The following is a 15267-nucleotide window of genomic DNA, read 5'->3' on the forward strand; positions in this document are numbered from 1 at the left end:
CTTAAAATCGCAAATAGTGCTGCGATTACACATATAAAAGTCCTAATGGTTTCAGTTCACACATGATCCAACAATGTAATTTTTTTATCTAATAGTTTAAACATCCCACAGTCACTATTCACCTGGTATCTTTTGTTAGAACTGACAATAGGTGACTACACTAAATTAATTACTTGGTTTTTGTTAATAAGCTTTGGTGTAAATACTTGTTACAGGGAATTGCATAGAAAGGCAAGACTATTAAAATAACTGAACAACTGATTGTTTCCTTGATTTAAAGGTTACTTTTAAATGCTAGTGGTTACTCACTATACCCTTAGGACGAACAGGTTGAAAGGTCTTAAGCATTTCATCTCCTCCACATGTACTAGAATGTCTTTATTCAGTCACTCCTCTTACTGTGTGTAGTTCAAATAATTAAAAGCTTCTGTAATACTTGATTTTGTGACTCATCTCTAAATGTGTTCCCCATACTTTAATAATCATATTTTTTCTAGTTAGAATCGTATCTTCAAGTTTAAATTTCTATTACTTTAGAATAAGAATGAGACTTCAAATATTGTTTCTAACTAACAAAGAATATTGTCATGTCTTTTTTGTACTTACTACTCACAGTAATGAGATAAGGGTATGTATCTGTGTGCTATAAAACCTGTTGTAATTATTTCAAGATGGTCCCTCCAATGGATTCTGGTCTGATTACTAGTTCCATAAAACCTGCAGGTCCATTTTAAAGCCATGTCTTTTTTTGTTTTAAGATATATTTATTTATTTGAAAGGAAGAGTGTCAGAAGGAGAGGGAGCAAGAGAAAGAAAAAGTACATGCACACACGAGAGCTTTTATCTTCTGATTCACTCCCCAAATTTCTGTAGCTATCAGATCTTGAATTCAGGAATCAGAAACTCTATTCTGGTCTCCGACCTGGGTGGCAGGGACTCAAGCATTTGGGCCATATTGGCTGCCTTTCCTGGTGACTTAGCCTGACATAGGCTACTGTTGCAGGTGGTGGCTCAACTGCTAGTGCCACAATGCCAGCCCCAAGCCATGTCATCTGTTGCCGAGCTTTTACCCTGAGATGCATTGCAGCCTAATCTGCGTGTCTTCCCAGTTCGCAGGTGTCACTAAATGTCTTTACTTTTAAATACAGAAGGCATCATCATTCCTGCAGACCAGCCAATTACTAAGCTTAAGAATTTAGAAGCTGTTGTTGTCCCTACTATGGAAATTAAGGTAATTTACCATGAACTGTTTTGGTTTTTAAATTAAATAACATTTTAAGTGATTGAACCATTTGGTAAGATTTTTTTATTCAGTCAAAACTGGTTAAATATTGGAAGTTTCATGTATTGCAACCTAGAGTTTTTCTGTTAGATTCCTTTTACCCAAACTTTAAATTATTCAAAGGTTTCTTTCACTTTGTTTTCCTTTGCACTTAGTATTATACCTCTTTCTGATTAAGATCAATAGACTGTTAAAAATTTTCACTGACCAGATAAAGAAAAATTTATATATGCTTATGCCAGATTCTTTTTTTTTTTAGATGTATTTATTTATTTGAAAGTCAAAGTTACACAGAGAAAGGGGGGGGGGGGTCTTCCATCCACTGGTTCACTCCCCAACTGGCTGCAACAGCCCAGAGCTATGCCAATCCGAAGCCAAGAACCAGGAGCTTCCTCTGGGTCTCCCACATGGGTGCAGGAGCCCAAGGACTTGGGTCATTTTCTACTGCTTTCCCAAGCCATAGCAGAGAGCTGGATTGGAAGTGGAGCAGCTGGGACTCAAACCGGCACCAAGATTAATTCTTGACCCATCAAAAAAATTCCCAGTTGTTTTATTTTGACTTCTTAAAATTCCGAATGCAGAATCTACTGACTGTATGTATTATAACAGTATTGATTGAGCAGCATTATATGTATTATAGTATTGGGCTGACTAGATAGAAATGATAAATTTTAGTTTTGTCATAATCTTTTATTGCCTGAAGTACCTTTCAGGCAAAAGTGTCAGTAATAAAGGTTATGGTTTAGAAAGTGATCGGTACACTGTAAGTCTCTTCTTCAAGTTTGTAGTTAATTGCTTAATATCTGTAGTTATTCACTTTGAAATGTAACTGCATCTTATAGATTAACTAAGGTACATCAGCTATTTTAGCTGAATGTTTTCTGTTAATGCCAGACTTAACACTTATAACTTAGAAAACTTCTCTCCACCCTTTTTAAATATTTACCTAATTATCATTTTGAGAGTTTAATTTCTGAGATAACTTGTGTGACAATACATGAATTCTGGTTTTTAAGTAGTTTTGCAGCAGCAGCATTCTAACTTGATATACCCTGGTTTCACTGAGATATTTAGGAAGGTTAATTGTATTATTTATGTGTCATTTTTTAAAGCCTTTCTAATGTCAGATAATCTCTTTCATTAAAGAGAGGAGTTATAGCTCCAGTTCTCAACCAATAGCACATTGTTGTTTATCTTTTAATATAGAATGAAAATTGTGATTCATAATTTATTTTTATTTAAATGCAAATAATATATCTGAATTAATATCCTAATTATACTTTTTTAGGTGGATCCCACAGGAGAATATGAAAACTTGGTGACTATACAGTCATTTAAAGCAGAATTTCGTTTAGCAGGAGGTATAAATTTACCAAAAATAATAGATTGTGTAGGCTCTGATGGCAGGGAAAGGAGACAGCTTGTTAAGGTGAGATTTCCCTTGTCTGTAGTCTTTTTTTTTTTTTTAAGGTTTATTTATTTGAAAGTCAGAGATACACAGAGAGAAAAGGCAGAGAGAAAGAGAGAGAGAAAGGTCTTCCATCTGATGGTTCACTCCCTAATTGGCCGCAATGGCTGGAGCTGCGCTGATCTGAAGCTAGGAGCCAGGAGTTTCTTCCGGGTCTCCCACATGGGTGCAGGGGCCCAAGGACTTGGGCCACCTTCTATTGCTTTCCCAGGCCATAGCAGAGAGCTGGATCGGAAGAGGAGCAGCCAGGACTAGAACCGGTGCCCATGTGAGATGCTAATACTTTAGGCCAGGGCGTTTACCCACTGCGCCACAGCACCAGTGTAGTGTAGTCCTTAGAGAACTAATGATGTCAAAGTCAATGATAAACTCTAATTTAAATTTCTTTCCTTCTTCATGTGGGTCTTTATCTTTATTCTGAATAAGTGAGGAAAACTTGTAAAATAGAAATATGTCATTTTCTCAAACCAGAATTCTTTCCGTGTGTGTGTGTATAAGACTATCATTATTGTATTTATTGGATAGTCATATTGATCCAGGTTAAAAAATAGCATGTATAGACACGAAGGGGTTAAAAGCCAGTTTGTTGTGAAAAATTTTGGTGGTTATTAATTTCCTTGAATAGTACAAATCAGAGGCCTTTGCCTCAGTACACAGGGCTTGTCATTATGCCAAGTACTATTTAATACACCGGAAAGGGGTAGCATTTCTCTGTTTCTGATGCTCAGGAGCTTTTTGGGTAGTGCTAGGGAATGGTAGGGAGGTAAAGTGCTGCTGTACTCAGGTAGTTTGCAGTGTAGCTTCAAGTGAGAGAATCTAGTTAGTCTTAATTGCAAAGGCAGCCTAGGGGCAACGATCTACCCTGTGCTAGAGTTTATTCTGAGTGAAAGAATGACTGTACGCTTTACTTAATAAACTCATATGAAAAGCATGGAAGCTCAGATTGATTTCTAAGGGCTTTTTGCCATTCTCAGATCATTTTGTATGTCTTTTATAATAAAATGGACTGTGTTTAATTATTTACCTTTCATTATCCTGAAGGGACGTGATGACCTGAGACAAGATGCTGTCATGCAGCAGGTTTTCCAGTTGTGTAATATGTTACTGCAAAGAAACACTGAAACTAGGAAGAGGAAGTTGACTATCTGCACATACAAGGTAACTACTTAGTACTGTTTAAAACTTATTTTATTCATTTGAGAGGCAGAGTGGCAGAGAAATATAGAGAAACCCCATCTTCTGTTCCATTCCCCTAATGCCCACAACAGCTAGGGCTAGGACAGGTCCGAGCTAGGAGCCAGAAACCCAATCCAACTCTCCCATACGCGTGGCAGGGACCCAACTACCGGAGTCATCACATGCTGTCTCCCAGGATATGCACGGGCAGGAAACTGAGTTGTGGTCCAAGTCAGGACTTGAACCCAGGCACTCTGATATGTGACGCAGGCACCCAAAGTGATGTCTTAACCACTAGGCCAGACATCTCCCTATTTTGTACTTTGGTTGGCTTTGCCAAGAAACTATAAAAGAAACCATTATTAGGACCAGGAGTCAGTAAATGTTTTCTGTGAAAGGCCAAACTGTAAACATTTTAGGCTTTGTGGGCCACATAGATCTCTGTCACATACTCTGGTTTTTCTTTTACAATGCTTTAGGGGCCAGCACTGCCACACAGTGGATTAAGCCACAGCCTGCAGTACCAGCATCCCATATGGGGGTTGGTTTGAGTCCTGGCTGCTCCACTTCCAATCTAGCTCCCTGCTAATGCACCTGGGCAAGCAGCAGAGGATGGTCGGAGTCCTTGGGCCCCTGTACCCACTTTGGAAACTGGGAGGAAGCACACTTGGCTCCTGGATTTGGCCTGGCACAGCCCTGGCCATGTTAGCCATCTGGGGAGTGGAAGATCTCCCTCTTTCTTTTTCTATCATTCTCTCTCTTTGTAACTCTGCCTTTCAAATAAATAAATAAATAAATAAATCATAAAAATAAAGAAAAGTTTATGACGCTTTAACGATTCTTTTTTCACAGGCTCTATAAAGTCATGCTGATGCTTGGTCTGGTCCAACAGCCATATCAGTTGCTAACCTCTGATTTACATAATACAGTATTATTTTTTCTTTATGTTTGATTTTCTTTTTAAAACATATTCATTATTGTTAACTACAGTTAAGTGTTCTTCTTAGAGTTGACTATTTTCCCATCTTTTTTTTGCCACTCAACAGTGCATTACAGAAGTCTTTGATTTTTTTAGCAGCTGGACTGTGTATATGTACATCGTTTTTTATACACATTCTTATGGTCTTATGGAATGTTTCTCATCTTTTGCCAGTGTAGTCAGTGTTGTACTATAACTAGCCTTGAATGTAGAAATTGCATACATACACGAAATGAATCTGGGATAGTTGGTTAGAGATTATATTTACCTATAATTTGGTAGGCGTTTCCTCATTAGCCTCAGTAAGGTATGCTCATTTCTGTTTACTCCAGCAATTTGCCTGAGACATTAATTCTCAAGTTACGTAATTGTTTTAGCCTATCATTTTGGGCTTGTATTGATCATCCATTTAGCTTATGTACATTTTCAGAAATAACAAGTCCTCATTTTCGCTATCAGAAAATTAAGGAAATGTTTGAATACAACTCAGTAGTTAGTAGAAAAGCAGTCTTTCAGAGACTCTAATCTCACTTCTTTCCTATACTCTCAAATTAATACATGTAACAAGTGATTATTTTCCCTAGCAGGTTTACTCTAATATAGAGCTGTCCTAACCATTCAGACTAATATAAACAATGGAATGGAAAAAAGTCTCTTTAAATGATGAAAACTATATAGTATGAATAAACTGCCTCAAATTAGTGGTGACTAGAAACAGTGGATTGCACATGAAAATATTACAAAAATAAAGTATACTGGGGCTGGCAATGTGGCGTAGCAAGTACCGCTGCCGCCTACAGTGCCAGCATCCCATATGGGTGCTGGTTCTAGTCCCGGCTGCTCCGCTTCCAGTCCAGCACTCTGCTGTGGCCTGGGAAAGCAGTAGAAGATGACCCAAGTCCTTGGGGCCCTGCACCCATGTGGGAGACCTGGAAGAAGCTCCTGGCTTCAGATTGGAACAGCTCCAGCCATTGCGGCCATCTGGGGAGTGAACCCGCAGATGGAAGATGACTATCTCTCTCCGCATCTCTGCCTTTAAAATAAATAAATAAATCTTTTTTAAAAAAATGAAAGCAAAATTGACAAACAAAAAAGAGAAGTAAACAAAAAATAATAAGTATGAAACTAAAATGAGGGAGATACCATGTCTTAAATAGGAAGACATTCAAAAATATCAGTTGACTGTCAACAAATACATATTCATAAATCAAAGGCATCCTTAAAACATAAAACAGTTCAACTTGAATATGTTAAAATAAAAAACTGTGTAGGGATGAGTGGTACAGCAGTTAGTTACTGCTCTGACTCCTAAATCCCATATAAAAGTACCTGGTTTCAGTCCTACTTACTATGCTTCTAATTCAGCTTCTGCTATTGCATATTTTGGCTAGCAGATGATAGCTCGATTAACTTGGCCACCCACATGAGAAACCTGGATTGAATTCCAGATCCTGTCTGTTGGCAGGCATTTTGGGAGTGAACCAACAGATAAAAGATCTCTCTCCATCTCTTTGTCTGCCTGTTTCTCTCCATTTGTTTATATATGTATGTATGTATGTGTTCTGTCTACCTTTCAAATAAAATGAAAATAAATTTTAAAAATTTAACTGTAGACTAGATACAGTAAAGGTAACTGAGAAAACAAAATGTTAATAAGGTTGGTATTAATAACAATAGGGAGTGGCCGGCGCCTCAGCTCACTTGGCTAATCCTCCGCTTGCGGCGCCAGCACCCCGAGTTCTAGTCCCGGTCGGGGTGCCGGTTCTGTCCCGATTGCCCCTCTTCCAGTCCAGCTCTCTGCCGTGGCCCGGGAGTGCAGTGGAGGATGGCCCAAGTCCTTGGGCCCTGCACCCCATGGGAGACCAGGAGAAGCACCTGGCTCCTGGCTTCGGATCAGCACAGCGCCCCGGCCATTGCCATTTGAGGGGTGAACCATCGGAAAAAGGAAGACCTTTCTCTCTGTCTCTCTCTCTCTCACTGTCTAACTCTGCCTGTCAAAAAAAAAAATAATAATAATAATAATAACAATAGGAGTTTATATTAAGAATATATAAAGAACTCTCAGATACCAGCAGTAAAAAGTCAAACAAATAGGAAAAAGAATAAGGAACACAAACACAAATAGGCAATTTATAAGAAGAAAATATTTGAATGACCAGTAAATCTATCAAATAATATTCTACTGATAACCTAGAAAATACAAATCAAGGCTGGCGCCACGGCTCACTAGGCTAATCCTCCACCTAGTGGCTCCGCCACATCGGGTTCTAGTCCCGGTTGCCCCTCTTCCAGGCCAGCTCTCTGCTGTGGCCAGGGAGTGCAGTGGAGGATGGCCCAAGTGCTTGGGCCCTGCACCCCATGGGAGACCAGGAGAAGCACCTGGCTCCTGGCTTCGGATCAGCACGGTGCGCCCGCCGCAGCACGCCAGCCGCGGCGGCCATTGGAGGGTGAACCAACGGCAAAAAGGAAGACCTTTCTCTCTGTCTCTATCTCTCACTGTCCACTCTGCCTGTCAAAAAAAAAAAAAAAAAGAAGAAAATACAAATCAAAACCACCTTGAGATGAAACAATATACCTCATTGAAAAAATATAAAATGTTGAGAAAGTTATGGAATAGCTACCAGTATGTATGCAAATTGGTACAATCACTTTACAAAGTTACTTGGTAACATATGGTTAGCTAAGTTGAAGATTTAAGTCCCTCATGATTTAGCTATTCAACTGCTAGGTATATACCCTGAGAAACTGAAGTATGTTAGCAATAGACTGTTTACACTGTAGCAGTGTTACGGAGAAATTTCAGAGTGTATCAGAAAAATCTGGAGACACTGTAAATGTTAAGATATAAACTGAACAAATTGGATAATTGAGTGTTTACACAATAAAGTTGTTAAAAGGAAATGACTTAAATGTACTGTCAGCTTAATATAAAACAGTATTACCAAAAAAGCAAAATGTAGAATTATACATATAGTACAATAACGCTGCTTAAAGCTTACAACTGTTTTATGTATATGTAGCTTTGAAAATAAAATGTGTCTGCTATCCATGAACCTGATAAACCGGTTAGAACTACCTGGATGATGGGGAGGAGCATGGAATTAGCAAAGGGTACAAAAGGAGTTTCATTTCTATCCAAGAAAACATGAGAAAATCTTAGATTTGATGAAGGTGTTTAATGGGTAAAATGGCATTTGGTAATATGATTTTCAACACTCTATGTTAATGATATGTCATAATTTTAATAAAATTAGTCATTTTCTGTTTAGGAATATATTTTCTCTTGGTGAAAATAATAAAACTATAAGGTAAGAATATACATAATGTCATTAACATAAATCAAAATTGAGGCCACATACATGGGTAGTTTTTCCTAAAGTGAAATTCCTCAAATTTAATTGATACTGAAAGTATAAGGAAAACAGTTAAACTTCTGTGCTAAAAGATCAAAGTATGGATAAGTCACTGAGATAATGAGTATTATTAACAAGTGTGACCTTCCAGAGAATTGTGGTCAAACTCCTTGAAGTCTAAGGAGCAGGGTTAAAAATAAAATCACATTCTAAGAGCTGAAATCTATTTTTAGTTGCTTTCCTCCAAGAAACTTTGTCATGGACAGAAAATTACTAGTAGAACTTTAAAAAATACTTCATCCTGACTCTCATAAAGGAATAATCATTAGATGCTCTTTAATGGCCTTCCATTAAATTATTTAATCTTTACTTTCAGGTGGTTCCTCTGTCTCAGCGAAGTGGTGTTCTTGAATGGTGCACAGGAACTATCCCTATTGGTGAATTTCTTACTGACAGTGAAGGTGGTGCTCATAAAAGATACAGGCCAACAGATTTCAGTTCCGTTCAATGCCAAAAGAAAATGATCGTGAGTGGCACTCAAAATTAAAAGTTAATGCATGATTATTTAATAGCTCAATAAAGGTGACAGCTACCAAATATTATAGAATAAAGAAAGTATCAATTTCGTGAGATAATTCTTAAAGATACTAAGTAAAACAAAGTAAACTTTCCAGAATGAAAGTGTGTGTGAAAAAGGAAGGTTTTATTTATTTTTTTTAAACTTTTATTTAATGAATATAATTTCCAAACTACAGTTTATGGATTACAATGGCTCCCCCACCCCATAACTTCCCTCCCACCCCCCGCTCCCTCTCCCCTTCCATTCACATCAAGATTCATTTTCAATTCTCTTTATATACAGAAGATCAGTTTAGTATATATTAAGTAAAGCTTTCAACAGTTTGCACCCATACAGAAACACAAAGTGAAAAATACTGTTTGAGTACTAGTTATAGCATTAAATCACAATGTAGAGCACACTAAGGACAGAGATCCTACATGAGGAGTAAGTGCACAGTGACTCCTGTTGTTGACTTAACAAATTGACACTCTTGTTTATGGCATCAGTAATCTCCCTAGGCTCTTGTCATGAGTTGCCAAGGCTATGGAAGCCTTTTGAGTTCACTGACTCTGATCATATTTAGACAAGGTCATAGTCAAAGTGGAAGTTCTCTCCTCCCTTCAGAGAAAGGTACCTCCTTCTTTGATGACCTGTTCTTTCCACTGGGATCTCACTCGCGGAAATCTTTCATTTAGGGTTGTTGTTGGTTTGTTTTTTTTTTTTTTTTTTTTTTTTTTTTTTTTTTTTTTTTTTTCCATAGTGTCTTGGCTTTCCATGCCTGAAATACTTTCATGGGCTTTTCAGCCAGATCCGAATGCCTTAAGGGCGGATTCTGAGGCCAGAGTGCTGTTTAGGACATCTGCCATTCTATGAGTCTGCTATGTGTGCCACTTCCCATGTTGGATCGTTCTCTCCTTTTTGATTCTATCAGTTAGTATTAGCAGACACTATTCTTGTTTATCTGATCCCTTTGACTCTTAGTCCTATCATTATGATCAATTGTGAACAGAAATTGATTACTTGGACTAGTGAGATGGCATTGGTACATCTCACTGGAAGGTTTCAAAACTATTTAAATTGTCAATCCTTGTCAGATGAGAAATTTAAGTATTATTCCATATATGTTGATTTGTGTTCACTTTGGAGTAAGCTCATATTAATAACAACAACAACAACAAAAACACTAGCTAAAACAAATTACGAACTTTTTTATGAAACTGATCTAGAGACTTCCAAGACATTTGCCCTATTATTCTGACCATCTGATCTAAAGTTCATTAGCCACATCAGCAACGTATATCGAATGCCTCCTATATACCAGGCATTATGCTGAGACTTCCCCTTGTTCTTCTGCCTTTATTGTAAAATTAAAAGAAGTTCAAAGAATTTAAGTTACCCCTACTCAGTGAGCTAATAAGCAGTGGAACAAGGATTTAAAACTTGTCTTTGCAGCTTCCAAATCCACTTACTTTTCATTTTATTGTGGTTTCTGTTGCCTTTTTTTTTTTTTTTTTTTGGACAGGCAGAGTTATAGAGAAAGGTCTTCCTTCCATTGGTTCACCCCCAAAATGGTTGCTACAGCCCGCACGCTGCACCGATCCAAAGCCAGGAGCCAGGTGCTTCCTCCTGGTCTCCCATGCAGGTGCAGGGCCCAAGGACTTGGGCCATCCTCCACTGCCTTCCTGGGCCACAGCAGAGAGCTGGACTGGAAGAGGAGCAACTGGGACAGAACCGGCGCCCCAACCGGGCCTAGAACCCCATGTGCCATCGCCACAGGCGGAGGATTAGCCTAGTGAACCGTGGCACCAGCCTCTGTTGCATTTCTTTGAAAAATGTATGCTAAGTCCTGTAGGCAGTGTGATAGAGGTCTGTATGGGATACAAAGGATATATTGTAGGCATGGAGGAGGAATTGGTTCTGCCTGCTGTGAATAGTAGACAAATTTAGATTCATAGAAGGAAGGTGCTTGAGGTAGCTTTGTAAATGAATTGCTTTTGCAGGCAGAAGGAGCAAAAAGCTAAAGGAAGTTGGCCTTTGAGGAAGGATGGATAGATGGGGTTAGAGTAGTAGTTTTTGGTCAAAAAATGGAAGGTTGCTTATGACATGCTAAGTAATTTGGGCTTTATGTTATAGGCAATAGAAGACCTTTAAGAGTAATGGTAAAACGGACTTGTATTTTAGTGCCTAAATGACAACACTGGGGTTATATTTTTTAGAAAGAAGACTAGAGACATGAGATAAAATGAGGTATGACTAAGACTAATAATAGTAGGAATGGAGACTTATGAATAGATGCTAGAAATATTAAGGAGGCAGGTATGTAGGGTTTGATTAGAAGTGAGATGGAGGAAAAGGAGAAGTCAGTGCTTCCCAGTTGTCTGGGTAGTAAATGGTGAGGCTCTTTATTAAATTGAAGAAGGAGTAAGTAGCTGAGGTTTGTCAAAGATAAAGAAGTGTTTGTTTGGCTTTGGAAATGATCTTGGTGAAGATTTTGAGTAGGTTGTTGAAGAAGCACCTAAACTGGAACTTGACAGTGGTATCTGGGTCAGAGACAGATGTAGACATCATCAGTGTGTATGGGGCAGTGGAGTCCACTGAAATAGCTAAATGTAGCCTCGGGAAAGTATTAGAAGATTTTGGAGAACAGAGATCTGTGTAGCTGCTTTGCCTTCCATCAACACTTCCTTAGTTCTGTTTCTTATTGCACCCCTAGTGCTAGGATGTCACATGGGATTCTCTAGAGCTATATTTGGCATTTTGCTGTTTACTTCCATCTAAGTCACATTCACAGAATTTAATTAAAACAAATAATAGTCACTGTTGCTGTGCCTCCCTCCCTTAAGAGTAATACAAAAATCCTAAACAGATTATCATGTGTAATGAGTATCTTGTGGGTAAAATAGTTTGCTATAGAGGCAATAAAGAGATGAACAATCATTTCTTCATATAGAAGTATAGTGGACATAAATTGAATTAGTTGAACACTGTATTAAGAAAATAATTTTTTATGTTTTCTATTTAAAGGAAATACAAAAGAAGTCTTTTGAAGAGAAATACAAAACCTTCATGAATATCTGCAAGCATTTTCAACCAGTTTTCCGTTACTTCTGCATGGAAAAATTCTTGGATCCAGCTGTTTGGTTTGAGAAACGATTGGCTTATACTCGCAGTGTGGCCACTTCTTCTATTGGTAATCTTTGTATATCTCATTCAGTGCTTTCCTACATTCTTAGTTTCAAGGGGGTGGTGGTGGTGGTGGTGGTGGTGGTAGTGGTGGTGGTGGTTAACCAAACTGTCCTAAATCATGAGGTCATTGTGGTGATGGTGTTTTATCCTGATTCTTAACTCTAACCATAGTTTTCCATAGCTTCTGCTAAAGAGACTTGTACTCCAAGGTAGGGAAATAAGACTGGTTTTTCTTCTTCCTGTTTTATAGTCAATATAGATTATTTTCTCTTCCCTCAATGCATTACTTTCTGAGTCTTTCTTTGGAAGATAAATCCTCTGATAATTCTATTTTACTTATTTCCTTTAGTTCTTATTGTTTCTTAAAGATTTATTTATTTGAAAGGCAGAGTTACATAGAGAGAGAAGGAGAAGCAGAGAGAAAGGTCTTTCATCCGCTGGTTCACTACCCAATTGGCCACAACGGCTGGAGCTTCACAGATCCAAAGCCAGGAGCCAGGAGCTTCCTCCAGGTCTCCCAAGCGGATGCAGGGGCCCAAGCACTTGGGCCATCTTCTACTGCTTTCCTAGGCCATAGCAGAGAGCTGGTTTAGAAGTGGAGCAGCTGGGACTTGAACCAGCGCCTGTATAGGACACTGGCACTGAAGGTGATGGCTTTACCCGCTACACTACAGCGCCGGCCCCTAGTTATTATTCTTTTATACAGAACCTCTAATTCAGTGAGTGATTGTGTTTTATAGCATTTGCTTTCAGAATAGATAACTTGATATCTATATGTAAATACTCAGTGCACAGCATATATTTTGACTTAGTTTTGTAATTTCTAGGAAATTGGAAAGCTAGACAGAGCAATTAGCAAAGTTATAGTTTTGAGAACTAATCTGAAGGAACATCAGAGATCATCCAATTTATTGATTTTTAACTAAAGACCATGCCTTCCACCTCTTACATACCATGTCTCAGAGAGGGAGGGCATGTATGTTTTGTAAAAGTTTCCAAGTAACTCTCTTCCAAGAAACTCTCTTCCACACTGAGAAATTACTATTGTGATTCAGCCGGTTTAGTTTATAAACAAGTAAGTAGGTCTAGTTGATGACATAAGAAGCCAGACACCCAGGTATCCTGACTACCTAAATGTTTTTTCTGTAACTCTATAAGGTCTCTCATTGTGTTAAAAAGCAAATTATCATGTCAATATTTGTCTAAAAAGCCAAAATGCAGTTTTTCCTGGAGATATACATATATTACAAATTAATCATTAACTTGTGTTGAATATAAGTCATTAAGCAGAAGGTTTTACTGAAGAAACTAAAATTTGAATTCATGTAATGTATTTTTTAGTTCAGGTCTCAACTTCAACCACACTAAATTTCAAAATACTAATATTTTTAAATGTGTGCTTGTTAATAAAGGGAAAATGTTAGCAATTCATCTATGCTTTTTAAAATACATTATGAATTTAGCAGGGTTTGAGTTAAACTCGAAATGTTCAATTATATACATAATTTCCTTTGAGTAAACTAAAAAACCAAAACTATTCAAAAACTATAAAGTCAGTAATAAAATTTAAATTATGGCTAAGTGTGTATTAGACTAGATGAAATTTATGATTTCAGTTTTTTTTTTATTTCAGTTGGGTACATACTTGGTCTTGGTGATAGACATATACAGAATATCTTGATAAATGAGCAGTCAGCAGAACTGGTACATATAGATTTAGGTAAGTAATAAAAGATATATACCTTTATTCTATTTAATAAATATTTGTTAATCAAGGAATATTGTTTGCCTACCAAGATATTACAAGCATTACACATATGAGGCAGACAGACACATCAAACCTGTGTGTGTTTATCTGTGTGTGTTCACTGTTTCTGTCTCTGTCTCTCTTTCTCTTTCACACACACACACACACACACACACACATCTTTTTTAAAGAACTATAAACACAGTAGTGCTAGAAGGAACAGCTGACTGTCTAGAGTGGATGGCATGTACCAGAAGAGGTGACATTTGAATTAGGTCTTCTTCAAGAAAAGAATGAAGGATAAACCAGATTCAAGATAGCAGATTTAAAAGATAGAATAACTAAGTTGTAGGATGTAGTAGGAATGATAAGACATTATATGTGGCTGGAGTGAAGTTTGCATGTAGTTGATTAATTTGGGAAATATATTGATGTTAATATTTTAAAAAATGAGTAGTAAATGAAGATTATTTAAGGAAGACATCATTATCTTTTGGAAAGATAGTTTTAGTAGCAATTTGAGAAGTACTGGCCGCAGGAAAGTAAGTTAGGGGTTATTATAATAGTTCAGATAAGAAATTACGTAGATGTGGCCTAATGTAGAGATTGGATTTGATCTGAGAGGCATTATTTTTGTAGTAAACTGCACTAGTGATTCTAAGTGGGAAAAGAGATAGCTAAAACTTCTAGCTAAGGAATAGACTAAAGGAATTTTGTATAAAATGAGTAATGAGTTTAGTTTGGAACATTATTTTGAAATATTAATAAGATTTAAAGGTGGATTAGACAGTTTGATATATGAGAAAGAAAAGAATTTGAGTATAATGACATTGTTTCAGTATCTTTAGCAGCTAGATATCTGGAGGAGGTTCTGATCTTATTTAGACATCTTTTATAAAGGAGACTAAGGATTGAATCATAAGGAATGTTAGCACTGAAAATACCAAGTCACACGTAAAAACATGAGGAATAATCAGCAAGTCATTGAAACTAGGAAGCAGGGATATTTTGGAAGCTAAGGGATGATAATATTTGGTAAAGGACATCATGTTCAACACTATCTAATAGAGAAAGTTGAAGGTCCACTAGAATGCTGAAAATAGGCCTTTGAATTTTTTTTAAAGATTTTATTTATTTATTTGAGAGGTAGAGTTACAGACTGTGAAAGGGAGAGACAGAGAGAAAGGACTGCCTTCCATTGGTTCACTCCCCAAATGGCCGCAACAGCTGGAGCTGTTCCGATCTGAAGCCAGGAGTCAGGAGCTTCTTCCTGGTCTCCCATGCGTGCAGGGGCCCAAGCACTTGGGCCATCTTCTTCTTTCCCAGGCCACAGCAGAGAGCTGGACTGGAAGAGAAGCAGTCGGGACTAGAACCAGCGCCTATTTGGGATGCCAGCACCACAGGCAGAGGATTAACCTCTTGCACCACGGGGCCGGCCCCAGGCCTTTGAATTTAACCGTTAATCTTACAGGACTAGGACATAGGACTGGGAAAGAATGGAGGAAGCTAGATTG

General features: G+C 37.8%; 1 protein-coding gene across 22 annotated transcripts in view; it reads left to right on the plus strand.

The window, feature by feature from the left end:
* ATM (ATM serine/threonine kinase) overlaps positions 1-15267 on the plus strand; it is a 154433-nt gene that overhangs the window by 122154 nt on the left and 17012 nt on the right. For all 22 annotated transcript variants that reach the window (XR_016234450.1, XM_089333535.1, XM_051819893.3 and 19 more), the window contains 6 exons: positions 1149-1231; positions 2571-2711; positions 3792-3908; positions 8635-8784; positions 11845-12010; positions 13640-13726. Coding sequence is in view for 21 of the 22 variants with exons in the window: in XM_089333535.1 (XP_089189661.1) it covers positions 1149-1231; positions 2571-2711; positions 3792-3908; positions 8635-8784; positions 11845-12010; positions 13640-13726 (744 nt within the window). In the remaining variant the exon portion in view is untranslated. The remainder of the gene's footprint in view (positions 1-1148; positions 1232-2570; positions 2712-3791; positions 3909-8634; positions 8785-11844; positions 12011-13639; positions 13727-15267) is intronic.

This window comes from Oryctolagus cuniculus, chromosome 1, assembly GCF_051225735.1.
Source record: "Oryctolagus cuniculus isolate XC-2025 breed Fujian yellow rabbit chromosome 1, ASM5122573v1, whole genome shotgun sequence".
Taxonomy (NCBI): Eukaryota; Metazoa; Chordata; class Mammalia; order Lagomorpha; family Leporidae; genus Oryctolagus; species Oryctolagus cuniculus.